A 14,602-nucleotide genomic window follows, 5' to 3' on the forward strand; every position below is an offset into this window, starting at 1 on the left:
TTTTTTAAGAATATGACAACTTAAAGTAAAACATTATTTTGGTGGAAGCAATCCAAAACTGAGCTTTTGAGTGAAAACGTCTTCCTGCTTCAAACCAACAGAATATATAGATGGCTCATAATATTTTTAAGACATTTAATGCCTTATGGTCAATTAAAATTAAATAAATACTAGGACAATCTAAGTCTAATATCCTTTCATTTTACTAATGCAATCACATCAACCAGAGAGAAAAACAAGTGCCTACCATATGGTCTTTCTGTAACAGAAAATAGCTGCATTTGATAACAGCATCTGTGCATCTCCATTCAGCACTCCCCATACTTAAAACAGCATGTTAAATATAATATGATGGGTCCCTTCACAAAGCAAAGAACAAAAGAAATTGAGTATCACGCTTGTATCAGATTCTGTGACCTAAAGAAATGAGGAAAGGGTTAGAGATTCTGTAAGCAAGGCATAGGTCTTCATAAAATGTTTCCTTTAGAAGGAATGAACGCTACAAAACACTAACAATGTGTAGAGAGATCTTCCTAGACCTGGGTACCCAGCTCTAAGCTATACATGACAGCTAGAGAGGGGTCCCACTCTATACCTCCAATTCTAGACTTCTATTGCTGCCACACTTCTTAATTCCAACAGGTTATACTTTTCACCCTAACTTGCAGTGTAAAGCTTCTGCTATACAATGGTGTTCTGTCATTTAGATTCATGTATATGAAGGAACACACATTTCAAGTTAAATAACAGTGTTATGTTATATTGTACTATCACTAGCCTACAATGAATCTAGCCGACATTAATGTCTAAGTATTGTTTTGTGTAATGTGTATCCTTTTCAAAAAACGTCTAAGTATTATTTTAAGCAATGTAGCTTTGCTAGAAACCAGATTTTGACAAGACTGATAACATATTATCCATTTAAATCTGTAAATGTTATCTTTTTCATTGCAACTTTGGAATTAAAACAAAAAAGAGAAATTCCAAAAATAATACTATCCAGTATACTCCCCATCCAGAATGAACAACTGTTAACATTTTGCCATCGTCAAAGTTGTGATCATTTTTAAACTTGCAATGAAATGTTTATGACATCAAAAACATAAGGAGCATTCCTATACTGGCCAATTGTTTTAAGAAAGAAAACCTCAGACATACAGTTGGCCCATTGTGTCTGTAAGTATTGCATCTGTGGATTCAATCAATGAACAAAGATATTCAGAAAAAAATTTTCCAGAAGGTTCTAAAAAGAAAACTTTGAATGTGCCGCACACTGGCAACTATTTACATACCACTTACATTGTATGAGGTGCTATAAGTAATTGAGAGAGGATTTAAAGTATAAAGGAGGATGTTAAGGGCATATGCAAATACCACCCCATTTTATCTAAGGAACTTGAGCATCTGAGGATTCTGGGGTCCACAGGGTGGGGGGTTCTGGAACCAATGCCTTGTGGATACAGAGGGATGACTGTATTTCCTTTTTATAGTTTTGCCACCCATCTGATTCCCCTCCCACTAGTCTGTTAATTACCAGTATCTTACCTTAGCACAAATTACTTCACACACTTATACCACACAGTTCCTTGGTTACTGTTACTTGGTTACCAGCTTCCCAAAGGTAAGAAAGACGTGAGCAGCCATCCTAATGGAAATGGAGGTCTGAGGAAGAATCTATATCTCACACTACACCTTGTTTTATAATCTAAATTAAGAATTCACGTACTGCATACTTACATGTAAACTCAAGAACATTTTGGAAATTTTCCTTAAGTCTTCATTCATTCATTTGAAAAAATATTTGAGGCCTACAATGTGCTAGATTCCTTTCCAGGCACAAGAAAATACCAGGTAAACCAAACAAACTGTACTCTTCACACTTACATACATCATCTGTCCAGACCTATAAGCAAAATCAGATGGACAAGCAGGTCAGATGGAGAGTAAGTGACGGGGAGGAAATGTGAACCGAGGAAGGAGGCAGGTGGTGTCATGGGGAGCAGGGAGGGGAGATTCTCCCTGAAGGTGACATCTGAGCAAATCTGGAGGAGATAAGGAAGCAGGCCCTGCAGACACCAGAAGACAGTGTTTCGAGGAGGCGGTACCCAGTGGGAAGGCTCTGGGGCACACCAGGATAGCGAGGGTGGGGTGAAGTGGGGCGCGTTCGAGAGGTGAGCTCAGGGAGGGCAGGGCATGGGAGTCTGTCCAGGGCTCTGCAGGTGCTCTGACAACCTTGGCTTTTCATCCTGAGAGCGATGAGAAGCCACTAGAAGAACTAGAACAAATGAGTGCCAGGATCTGACTTCTGAAAGGTCCATCAGATGACTGTGGGGACAGACTGTAGGCAGGCGAGGCGGGCTAGGCTAAGGGGCCTGCGGCGGTCAGATCTGCATGTGAGGCACCAGAGAGAAAAAGAGGGAGCAAAGACGGCTCCGGAGCCACTGGCCTGGGAGGGTGGGGTTGCTATTGCTTAAGATGAGGAAGACTGCGGACGGAGTGAAAGAGCAGATGGAGAAGCTAGGGGCAGGAGGAGGGGCTGGAGAGGAGGAGGAATTTGGTTTGGGATGTGGCTTCTTAGCACGCCAGTGGGCAGGTCAGTTGGATGGGGGAACACGAATTCAAGGGCAAAGTTGGGGTGGACACACACACCCACAAATACCTGTGTATATATGTATGTATATGAATGACCAGCTTATACTTGATATTTAAAACTGTGAAGTTGAGTCTGGAGAGAAGAAGAGAGGGTCAAATTGAGCCTTAAGGTATATGAAGACTTGACAGGTCAAGAGCCCAAAGAAACTTGCGGGACTGAGAAGGCGGGAACAGTGAGGCAGGAGGACCGTCCAGACGGTACGGTGTGCTGGGGTCTAAGATAACTGTTAATAAAAGCCCTTTCCACACATTCATTCATTATTTTGACACATTTACTGAGCACCTCCTATGCATCACACAGTAGAAACAAGCATGGTGCCAGTTTTCATGGGACTTGCAATTCCAGGGGAATACACATAAATAAACCAGTAAGTGATCTTCCTGATAAAGCTCAGGGTGTTGGAGGATAAGGCACTGGGGCCAACTAACCTGGTTTTGGAAGGTCAGGGAGGGCTTTCCTGAGGAAGTGATGTTGAAGAAAAGACCAGAATGAGAGTAAAAATCTGCCAGGGAGGGGTGGCAATGGAGGAGGGGAGAATGGAAGGAAGTCTGGGAAAAGACAGGATTTATAAGGACCTAAAAGGAAAAGAGAGAGATTGTCATGCCCTGGTTGTTGTACAGTAACTCAGCCATGTCCAATTCTTTGTGACCCTATGGACTGTAGCCCTCCAGATTCCTCTGTCCATGGGATTTCCCAAGCAAGAATATTGGAGTAGGCTGCCATTTCCTCCTCCAGGGGATTATCTCAACCCAGGGATCAAACCCACATCTCCTGCATTGGCAGGCAGGTTCTTTACCACTGAGCCACCAGCCATGGAGGGAACTGAAAAGCATTCAGCACAGGAAGCACAGAGAGGTCACAGATGAGTAGGAGAAGGCGGGCCAGAAGTCCTCTAAGACTGTTCTCAGGAGTCTGAGCCTTCTTCCAAAGGCAGTGGGAAGCCAGAAAACTGTTTTAGGTCAGGGAATGCAGCGATCAGCTTTCTATTTCAGGAGGAGCCCTCTGGCTACAGAGACAGGTCAGAGCTGGAAGGGGGCAAGGCAGAGAGCCTGGGACACTAGGAAGCCTGGTCGGTGATTCATCACCATCACCGAGATGCCGCTGACCTGAGCTCAGGGAGTGGCAGCAGGACCTGGAATGTAGACTCAACAAGACTTTGACAGGAGGGAGGAGGAGAGAGAGGGGTCAGGGACGGTAGGCTGGGCTTTGAGTTGGACAGATAACTAGCAGGACTAGTCCTTAAAAGAAGGAAGTCAGGGAGAGGGCAGGATATTGGTTGGAGTAGAATCTGTTGAATTTCAAAAGCATGCAGCCTATCTCCTAAAAAAGCTTCTGGGTAAATAGGCAATTGGCTATCTAGGTCTAGAGAGCAGCCATATAATCTGAGATAGAGTTGTAAATTAGGAATCATGGGCATGTAGATTAATGCCCTGGGACAGTGTAAAATGAAACCCAAGGAGAGAGAAAAGAGAAGAGGAATGGAAAGGCCTGGCTTGAGTAAAAACTAACAGGAAAGAGGAAGCAGAGGAAGAAGCAGCCTAAAGAGAGAGAGAAAGAGAGATGGACAGAGGGAGAGCCTGAGAAGGAAGGAGGAAGCCTGGGATAAAAGTAAAGTGTACAGTGTTTCAGAAAAAAGAGCAAAAGTGTAAATTTTTACATGAATGAATTCCTGCAAAGAAAATGCCTTATTTTATTATTTAAACACTGTTCCAAAACCAACTAACAAACATTTTTCATCAGCTTACAGTACCTTTTAGTCACAGAATCATCTCAGCCTAGGTGAAGAAGCAAGACATAAAATGAACTAAGTTAATTTGCACGAGTAAATAAGATTGTTCTAATAATAGACAGCGAAAGTGCTACACACTTGGACAACCCCGCAGACTAGAGATTAAAAATGAAGTAACTGTTAGAAATGGGAAAACCAATATGACCTAGAGAGTTTTGCCTAAAAAGAAAAGAGAAAGAAAAAGTAAGTTGAGCCATAAAGAAGAAATACTATGTGATATTAAAAAAAAAAAAAGTAATACCACAGAGGACTCAGGAATCTATACAAAGTGATTTTGTGAGCAAAGTTATTCAAGGCTAGGTATCACAGATCAGCCTACACACATGTCTGCACAACACACACACACACCCCCCAAAGAAACACTTATCTGGCTCAGAGTGAATGAATTTTGAAATATAGATCTTTAGATGTTCAAATACAACTCTCTTGACATCTATGCTATCCTTATTGTATTATGTTGGATATATTTTATTAAAGTGTCACAATTCTTTATTGGAAAAGGATTGTTTGTTATTTGTTTGCTCTTTACCCTTCCAGTATACTCTTAGGGGGAGGGGGTGATGCCTACACTTATCGACATAGCAACACAATTAAATTCTAAACATTTAACATAAACAAGAAACTTCTGTTTTTCAACAAAGCAACAGATCTTACTCACAGCAGGTGGAAATACTCAATTAGATAAGGCATAAGACAGGGACTCCTTTAATTCCCTACATTGATTTTTCCTGTGCTGCAAAATTAATTTTTGGCTAATACCATTAATATTAAGATATATACTCTCATTTCTTGGTTAGGTAAAAACACACACAAATTTATTATTCAAATACACATTTTAGGAGTGTAGTTATTGTTTTTTTCTTTGTTAGTTTTTTAGCTAGTGATTTGTAAAATTTTAAAAAGAATAGCAGTACTACTCCAGAATGTAACTCTTCTAATAAAATTAAGCACAAAAATTACGTGTGGTATTCAAAAACTTAAATATCATCAGCCCAAAGCTGAAACCCAAAGTATTTCAATGGCAACTCTCTTTATTAAATATTCACAAGACCGTAATTGTGCATGGGAGTATAAGCGACAACTAAACAGACAGTAATTACACAACTTCCCCCCACCCTGAGATTTTAAAATGTTTTCTGACAACACAGAGCCCCTTTATTTCTGCTTCCATATAGAATCTAAACAAACTGCCTATTGTTTAAAAAGCCAAACAACACCTGAGTGTAATATCAAACCCAACTACTGTATACAGTCTCTAAATGAGCAAAATACAGACAATACAGTATTTCCTTGGCTCTCAAACTAGAAATACCATGGTTACATCAGCAGTAAGGTCTAAATGAAAACAAATTTCACCACCCTTAAAAGATATATAACTGTCATTGTTAATAAAAGCCAAGTTTGCAACTGGAAACTGCCTTCTAGTCGAGGACAAGATGTGTCTATTACAAATTCTTGGTTTCCGGGACATCCTTTAAATGACAAAAAAAAAAAAAAAAATCAAATAACATTACTTCTTGCAAATATAATGCAAAATAGCATGCTAATTAAAGTCTTCAGGAGTCAATGACAACTAAGGCTTCAGGACCACAGTACCTATCATTATGGAGCAACAATACACATTAAGCAATCACTAGGCCTTCCAAAAGGCGTTATTATGGTTCACCATGATCAGAGGATTGTGGTGTTATACTTAATCACGTTTTTACCTGGAAGCAGGTGTTTGCAGGTGTCGAAAAGTAAAACACTGTTTCTAACTGTAAACCTACACTGCAGTTCTAATCAACCGTATAGTAATGGCACACTGATGTAGCTCACCGCGATTTCTGTATAAACTTTCTAATCCAGTACGAGGTCAGCTGCATGAAGCAAGCTCCTCTGCTGCTTTACCAATACAAACGTAACTTCTGAGTCATTTTTATTAAAATGCCAAAATTCACACACTTAGAACTAGACCCAGTTTCAATGACCAGAAAGTTAAAATGTAACACAAGGCACAAAATATACCATGAGAGTGATGTCTCACTGGGAGATGTTATTGTTCTAAACATCTAAATAACATCTGAAGTAATTGTCAACCATTCCATAAAAACATAGGCATCTCAAAAGCAAAGTCTAAAGGAACCTAATTACAGAAAGCATCAGTAACAAAGTAAACACAAAGAAGCCATTATAGAAACAAACACTCAAAATAAGGAGGCAAAAAGACAGGAGAGGCAACAGGGCATAGGGGTGCCACCAATACACGGCTTTTCTTTTTTTGTCCTGCCTGCTCAAAAAATTTCAGGAAGCCTGGTGTAAAATCTTCTGGGCCCTTCGAAGATGCTGTATGAAGGCAATATGAGCCACCTGACAGCTCAGGCTGACACTCACAGGACTTCTAAGCAGTGAAAGGAAGGGCATAAACAGAAGAACAGGGAAGGTAGGAGATTTTTAAGGCAGTTGGAATGACAGTTCCATTAAGCCGTTTTCCAAAGCTGTGCCTAAACCATCCACGGGAAGAGACTTGCTTTTCTACCCAAAGCAGAGATTCACAGCAACAGCAAGCAGGCAGGACCCGCATCAGTGTCAGAGAGAGAAAGTGGTCCAGAGCAACAAGGATTCCAGCTGCCTTCTCTCAATCTCCAGAGGGAACCCTGGATACACACATGAAATATACAAAGCCAACCCCTGTCCAGCCCTACTTCAAAACTACCAGTGGATGGGGAGTGAAGGAAACAAGCTGGTGGTATTCCTAGTCACCTAAAAACGGAGAATTCTGTGGTCTGAGATGATCAAGATAGGAACACTTCAAAGTAAGGAAAATGCCCTTGCAAAACAACCACTTAAGTGTCTAGAAACAAAACCGGGCAAGGTTTCACCTCCCTACCCATCAGGCTGGGACGCTCCCACCATTCAGCTCAAAGCCCAAAAGCCGATCGATCTTCTTAGACCCCCAAGGCAGCTGACCGTCGCCCCCCACTAGCAGGAAACCTCACAGACACAAGCCACACAACTGGGCAGGGACGTCGGCTCTGCACTTACCTCACAGGTGGGGGACCCGCAGGCCTTGAGCTTGGTGTCACCATCTCCCTCAGGCAGACCAGTCTGACGTGTGGCCATCATTTCATTTCAAATTACAAAGAAGGGACCAACCCTTGGGAGTCCACATTGGGAGGGAAATGCCACCATGCACCAAAAAGGTAAGAATTCCACACCAGGTTCCGAGAAGGTGCAGGGTTGCTGAGACAAATGGTTTCAATGAAGCGCCTTCCAAATGCCCTGATGATGATTTCTTCCGACTTCAACGGCCTTCACCGTCTTCGTCCATTTCTCCAGACGTAAAAAACAAAGACCGGTCTCCTGGGCAGCTAGTGAAGCCAACTGCAGAAAGCGGTCCCCTTCGTTCCTAGCGCTCCCCCGAAGTCCGAGAGCAATGCGAGCACGTCGTGAAGGCTCTCCCAAAGAGATCTTTCCTAAAGAGGGAAAAGTTAAAGGACATGAACTTTCTCCAGACGCTGACCTTGGCCTTGCCCACGCGTCTACTCCAAGCTCGCCCTTCCAACACTTGGAAAGATAATTCGGTCCATGCTGATGAATCAAAAGATGAAATAATCATCCCATACAAAATAAGAAAGAAAAGGAGGGGGAATCTTTAAATCAAGGGGGAAATAAGAAACATCATAACGGCACGATGGTTACCTCAAACATGCCCGGACTTTGTGCAGCCGTCAAGAAAAAGACATTCCCCTTTCAAATGCATTTAAATTCATGTATTTTCTGGGCAAATGAGAGGGAGCTTATGTTCTTCTGCATCACGCGGATAAGAAGACTTTAGAGAAGTTTTGTCCCCACGAGGCTAAAATGGGAGAATACTTTTTCAAAAACACGTCTTGCTCCCCGCCACCTCCCCAGCTCCCTAAAATAAAAACAAAAAGTCAGACTTGGACGCGGCCAGCTGCTCTGCCGGCGTTTCCAGGCGGCCTGGGGAACTTGGGGCGCCCGCCCTCCGCCCTCCGCCCGACCGGCCGGTGTCCCCGAGGAGGCGGCTGTTTTCCTTGGCCCGCGGCGGGGCTGGGCGGGGACGGCGCGGGGCCAGGCGGGGAGGTGTGCGCAGCGGCGGGAGGGACTCCCTCTCCGGGGCATTATTCCGGAGCCACAGAAATGAAGCCGCAGCCCCAGCAACTTTTATTTAGTTGCCGCGCCCCAAACTACGCCTCGACACGATCGTCCCTTTTCCCCGGGGCCGCCTAGGGGAAAAAAAAAATTTTTTTTTGGAAAAAGAAAACCACCACCCACCTACCACTATTTCCTCCGCCCAGAGGCGGGTCGGGGAGCTCGATCTCCCGGGAAGGGCGGCCCAAATATGTACTTTCAAAAACGAGTGGGGAGACCAGGGAGAGAAGCCAAATGCGAAGGGGCTCACCCTCCGCGCCCCGCCTGGCCCGGCTTCCAAGGCGCGGCGGCGAGCGGCGGGGACGCGGGCCGGGCGCCGGGCCCAGCCGGGGCGCGCTAGGCCGCAGGCTCGGTTAATATTCATGAGAGCATGGGAGGCGCCCCTCCTCCACGGCCGGCCGGCGGGACCCCGGCGCCCGCCACCGGCCTTTGTGCCCTTCCCTCCTCCCGCCGGCCCTCCCTCGCTCCGCACACGCGGGCGCGGCCCCTCCGCCCCCGCCAGGCTCCCGCCACCACACTCTCCGGCCCCGCGCCAGCGCCGGGCGGGGTGGCCCGGGGTGGCGGGAAGGGAGGGAGCCCGCGGCGAGCCCGGCTCTCCCTCTCCACCCGTCCGCCGGCGCTGCGCCCTGTCCGCCGAGGCAGAAAGTCAAGCAGACACGCACCGGAGCAAGCGCGCCGAGTAGATCCGCACCGGGCCGGGCCGGTCCCCCGGACGGCGCGCCCCGCACGCCCGGCGCACAGCGGACCGAGCGGGAGGACGAGCCGGCGCTACCAGCCGCCGCCGCGCTCCGAGGCCGCCGCCCCCGGCCGACCGCTCCCAGACACCGCCGCGACCTGCCCCGGCCGGCCCCGGGCTCTCGGCCGCCGCGGGAGGGCGTGGGGCGGGGCGGCGGCCGCCGGACTCTCCCCTCGCCTCGCCGGGCCGGGCCGGGGCCGCGCTCGGGCGCCCGCGATCGCCAAGTGACAGAACTGCTCCGCTCCGCAGCCGCGCCGAGCTGTTTCCCAGGGGCGGATTTCTCGCTTCTTCCTCCCTGGATCCACCTCCTCCCACTCCACCTCCTTCCCCTCCCCTCCCCAGGGGAGGCTCTGGGGCTGAATATTTTCTGTCTTGAATAATATGGTCCCGGGAACCGACGCTGAAGCAGGGGGATTAGCCTGGGGCGGGGGGCGGGGGGGGGTGCTCGCCAGCCCCTTCCCAATGTACGTCGGGACCTACAAGTCCTCACCCGCCCCCAACACCTCCCCAAAAATCAAACACAGAAAACCCTCCCCGCCTTCTCCAATCTCCCGAGCGCTGAGCGGGAGCGGCCAGGAACCTGGGCTTCCACTGGGAAGGGACCCTGTGCTCGGCGTCAGGGCCGGGGAGTGGGGACGATTCTACGGCTAGATACTCAGAATTGGGGTGGGGAGGTCAGGGATCACGCGTCCCAGACTGCGGGGTACGCGTCCGGGTGAGTTTTTGCCCCTATCTGCAGTGGGAGGGGTGCGATATGGGACTTCAAGATAAGGGAGTGTCCTTTCAACGCCCGAGAGCAAAAGAGCTTCTCTTTAAGGAGGCTGGGGGCTCGCAGCGAAGCGTTATTCATTCAATCCTTTGCCCTTTTCATATCTTCAGGGCAGCTGAACAATTCGGCGCGGCTAGCGGAACTGGGAGGGAAGGTGGCGGCGCTTCTCCGACCAGCAGGTCGCAGCGGCGCGGGGCCAAGAGCCCCACCGCCGCCCCTCCCCGCCGGATCCCGGGGCTTCGCCCCAGACCCCTGGCCGCTCGCTCCGCCCCGCCGCGCTTCACAACATCTCCCGCTGCAAATGGCCCAATCGGAGGACGCAATGAGAGAACACCAGCCAATCAGGGGCTGCTGACTCAGGCTTCCCTCCACCCTTTGCCCCGCCCCCGGTAGGAAAGCCACCGCCCCTTGGTCTCCCCTTCCCACCCCGCCCGGCTCCGGGGAGGTGGCTTGCAGCTCCTGTCCTCGCCCGGCTGCAGTGGAGGAGCGGGCCGCGGCGGCAGGGATTGTCACCTTGTCACCCTCATCCTCGCCTCCTCCCAGACACGCCTCTCCTCTCTTTCCCAGTCCTCCTGCTGATGCTGTTGAGGGGCATTTGATCTTCACGCGGGCGGGGAACTACCAGCTTTTGTTTCTGATCAGCCGCCACCACCCTCCTGACGGAGAAAAAAAAAAAAGAACAAAACCAAGAAGCTTTGGGGTCTGCGTACCTTTTCCTTCTTTTTTCTAAAGCACACTCTCCCCATAAGATTTAGAGACACTTCCCCGCTCCACCCACCCCGCAGTCCACACCCAGCTCGTAGTCCCGAGCCTCCGGTCCTGTTTTTTTCTGTTGAGAAAAAAAATCCAAAACCATTCTCAGGAGCCTGAAAACCTGTGCTGTGGTTTTTGAGACCTTCCTAAGAGTGGAAGGTGCCAAACGTTAGAATATACAGCTAAGTCCTTCACCTTAATTAGAGGAAGGACTCATTTCTATATGGCGGTGAAATTTGCATGGTCTGGACAGCCCCTGACAAAACTAGCCAGCCAATAACAAAGAAAAAAAGAAAAAGAATAAAACAGAAGGAATGCCTGCCAGTCAGTGGGTAATTTGCTGAACAGCCCACTGGGCTATAGCAGTATCCAGTTCTGGATACTGTAGAGTAAATGAACTAGAAATGAATAGAAAGACAGGGTTCAAGTCAGGGTTCAAGTAGTGTACCTCTAGTGGGCTTACAGAATATGTCCAGAAAGAAAAAACAATTTTAAGCACAAAACAGCTTCTTTACAAATGCAAATGGGCATGCATGGCATAACCTGAGTCTCTCACAATTGAGGACATCTAGGGTTAAGGTTTTTTGTCATGGAAATTTTTATCAACGTTGATTTTGGAAATAAAGGCTTTCAGTTTGGTAAAGGAGACTAAATGTTGGCCATGAAAGGAGATGTGAAAAGAAGGTAAAACACATTTTGGGAATTGTGGGAAAATAACATAATCTAGGGGGTTTCCTAAGTGGCTCAGTGGTAAAGAATCCTCCTGCCAATTCAGGAGACACAGGTTCAATCCCTGGGTTGGGAAGACCCCCTGGAGGAGGAAATGGCAACCCACCCCAGTATTCTTTTTTTTTTTTAAGATTATTTATTTATTTAGCTGCATGGAGTCTTAGTTGCAGCATGTGGCCTCTAGTTCCCTGACCAGAGATCGAACCCCGTCCCCCTGCACTGGAAGCTCGGAGGCTTAGCCACTGGGCCACCAGGGAAGTCCCCCACCCTAGTATTCTTGCGTGGAAAAGTCCACGGACAGAGAAGCCAGGTGGGCTACAGTACATGGGTGGCAAAGAGCTGGACACAGCTGAGCATGCATGCCCACTATGTAATCTAGAAAGTCATTTCTAAAGGAGATAAGTGGAAGGATGGGGATTACAGTCTAGCTTCATCATTTACCATGTGACCTAGGGAACAGTTTTACTTCTGTAAAGTACTAGAGCTAACAAGTAACAGTGACTACTGTTTATATAGCACTGCCAGCTGAGTATTCCTCCCAGGGCTTTCAGTTCAGTTCAGTCGCACCGTCGTGTCCTCCCAGAGCTTTACCCAAAACTTCATGCGACAAGTACACTTCGGAGCAGGAATTCAAGCCCAGGGCATAGGGTCCAGAGTCCATGTTTTTCTCTACGACACTATCCTTACTTCTAACACAGGTTTTAATAATAACAACAGTAGCCAGCATTTACTTAGCTTATACTGTACTGATCACTGTGTTTTGTGCATAACTGACTTAACCCTACATCTAGAATCAGTAGGATTCTGTTGTTCTTGCTACCATATGTATCTTTTTTAATTAATTTATTTATTTGGCTGCGCTAGGTCTTAGTTGTGGCATGCAAGCAAGGTCTTCCATCTTTGTTGCAGCATGTGGAATCTAGTTCCCTAAAAAGGGGTTGAACCCAGGCCCCCTGCATTGGGAGCTCAAAGTTTTAACCACTGGACCACTAGGGAAGTCCCTGCCATATGTATCTTATGTGCATTAGGCTATCTGGATACAGAAGAAAAAAAGCACAGAGCTAAGATTTGGGAAACCTGAGTCCTAGTCCTCTCCTGGGATCTCCAGTATAACAGGACCTTCCCACTCTTGTTGGGCTGTTGAGAGCATCAAATGAGACAATAGACATAAAGGAGTTTTTAAAAGGTAAAAACATTATTCCAATTAAAATATTACTATTTTATTACTATTATAATGATAAATATTACTATAAAATATTACTATTATAAATACATATAAATATGTATTTATATTACATAGTAATATAAAATATTACTATGAAGGAGGGGTTTGTCCTGTTTTCCCAACAGGAACTCTATACTTTTATTTCATTGGCATTTATCAGGAACATATTAACCCAGCTTAAAAAATTAGGTCTACTCCTTTCTAAGGCATGAACAGTAACAATACTTTAATAACTGCTTGAGCTCTCATTTAGATGCATTCTGAGTAGACCTTGTGGATGCCCTCTAGGCATCTGGGAAGCAGCAGCCTTCTCCTTTCCAAAGGCTGACAGTATAATTGGTGGAGGATGCAAAAAAAGGCTTGGCGTTGTTTTCAGCTGCCCATCTTGGGTGTTTTACTCATTAACACCTCCACCAGAGGGAGGGCAGGAGAAAGAAAAACCAGCCAAACCTAAATCCTGTGGCTACTTGTTAACTGTTCAGTGAGAGATTTGGTGAAACAATAGGTTTGGGGATCTTTGGAACTGAGAAGACTTGGAATTGACTGTGGGTTTCGCACTTGGTACGTTGGTATTCTTTATCCCAAATATCATGGCTAAGCAAGAACTCACAGTAATTCTAGCTTTGTTTACTTTGAAAGGCTGATATTTTCTTCTTTGAAGCATAACTAATAAATGTGTAAATTTCCTAGAATCTAACTTCTGAGAGTCTCCCTTGAAACAGTCTCAGAAATTGCTCACCCCTGCCCCTGCCCCTCTCGTGTCCACCTCTTTGCGATCCCACGGGCTGTAGCCTGCCAGGCTCCTCTGTCCATGTAATTTTCTAGGGAAGAATGCTGGAGTGAGTTGCCATTTCCTACTCCAGGGGATCTTCCCAACCCAGGGATCGAACCTGTGTCTATTCTGTCGGTATTGGCAGACGGGTTTTTTTCTTTTTTTCTTTTTTTTTTACTGCTGGTGCCACCTACAGTTAGTAGCAACTCTAAGACAACCTTGTACACTGTAATTCTTGCAACGTAGGCAAGACATTCTTAAAGGTGGGAACTATAACCTCAAAATGTTCAGCTTTGAGTTTGTTAATGACACAATAATATTGTTTTGGTAAATCGTTATCTGTCAAAGCCAAAAATAGAACTATTAATAAATTGTCCTAGCCTCTGGTCTAATGTCATTTGGTGATAATCTATAGATGATTTCTACTCTCAGTATGGAAGCTGGCAATTCTAAGAAGCACAAGTGTTTGCCAGCAAATTCCACAGATGAACTGTGTAATTGGGATGAAGCATTTGCAGAACTATGTGTCTGAGGCAGTTAAGACCAATGGCCCCCAGAAGATTAAGCCATTTTTTGGTTTTAAGACTATACTGTATATTTTATTTATTACTCATACAATAGAAAAAGACACATTATCTATTAATATTTCTTTGAAAAAAGACTTTCTTGTTGAATTGAATAACTACAGAAAACTCACCTTTCTGGCATCAATTGTAATCAAGGAGAGGCAGTGATTTTCCACAATAAGTAATTTCTAGGGAATTCCCTGGTGGTCCAATGGATAGGAATCAATGCTTTCACTGCCAGCGGCCCAGGTTCAATCCCTGGTGGAGGGAACTAAGATCTCACAAGCCATGCCACAATCAATAATAAAATAGAAATAATAAATAATAATAAAATAAAATAGTGAAATAGATCGCCAGTCCAGGTTCGATGCGTAAGACAGGGTGCTCAGGGCTGGTGCACTGGGATGACACTGAGGGATGGGATGGGGAGAGAGGTGGGAGGGAAGGTCAGGATG

The 14,602-nt window shown here is 46.2% G+C and overlaps 2 protein-coding genes across 4 annotated transcripts in view; both read right to left on the minus strand.

Annotated features, from left to right (window-relative positions):
* Window positions 1–9,625, minus strand: part of ARHGAP21 (Rho GTPase activating protein 21) — a 129,155-nt gene extending 119,530 nt beyond the window's left edge. For 2 of the 3 annotated variants that reach the window (XM_081556797.1, XM_081556795.1), the window contains exons 1-2: window positions 9,260–9,625; window positions 7,467–7,897 (exon numbers count right to left, since the gene is read on the minus strand). In XM_081556797.1, the coding sequence (XP_081412923.1) occupies window positions 7,467–7,547 (81 nt within the window). In that variant the 5' untranslated portion in view covers window positions 7,548–7,897; window positions 9,260–9,625. Of the gene's footprint in view, window positions 1–7,466; window positions 7,898–8,123; window positions 8,281–8,720; window positions 9,047–9,259 lie in introns of those variants that run through there. The other variant, XM_081556796.1, reaches the window with a different exon arrangement.
* A 990-nt stretch (window positions 9,626–10,615) lies between these two features.
* PRTFDC1 (phosphoribosyl transferase domain containing 1) overlaps window positions 10,616–14,602 on the minus strand; it is a 173,928-nt gene continuing 169,941 nt past the window's right edge. The window contains exon 10 of the mRNA XM_081556819.1: window positions 10,616–10,758. The gene's annotated coding sequence lies outside the window, so the exon portion shown is untranslated. The remainder of the gene's footprint in view (window positions 10,759–14,602) is intronic.

Source organism: Giraffa tippelskirchi, chromosome 13 (assembly GCF_054371585.1).
Source record: "Giraffa tippelskirchi isolate mGirTip1 chromosome 13, T2T-mGirTip1v1.2.pri, whole genome shotgun sequence".
Taxonomy (NCBI): Eukaryota; Metazoa; Chordata; class Mammalia; order Artiodactyla; family Giraffidae; genus Giraffa; species Giraffa tippelskirchi.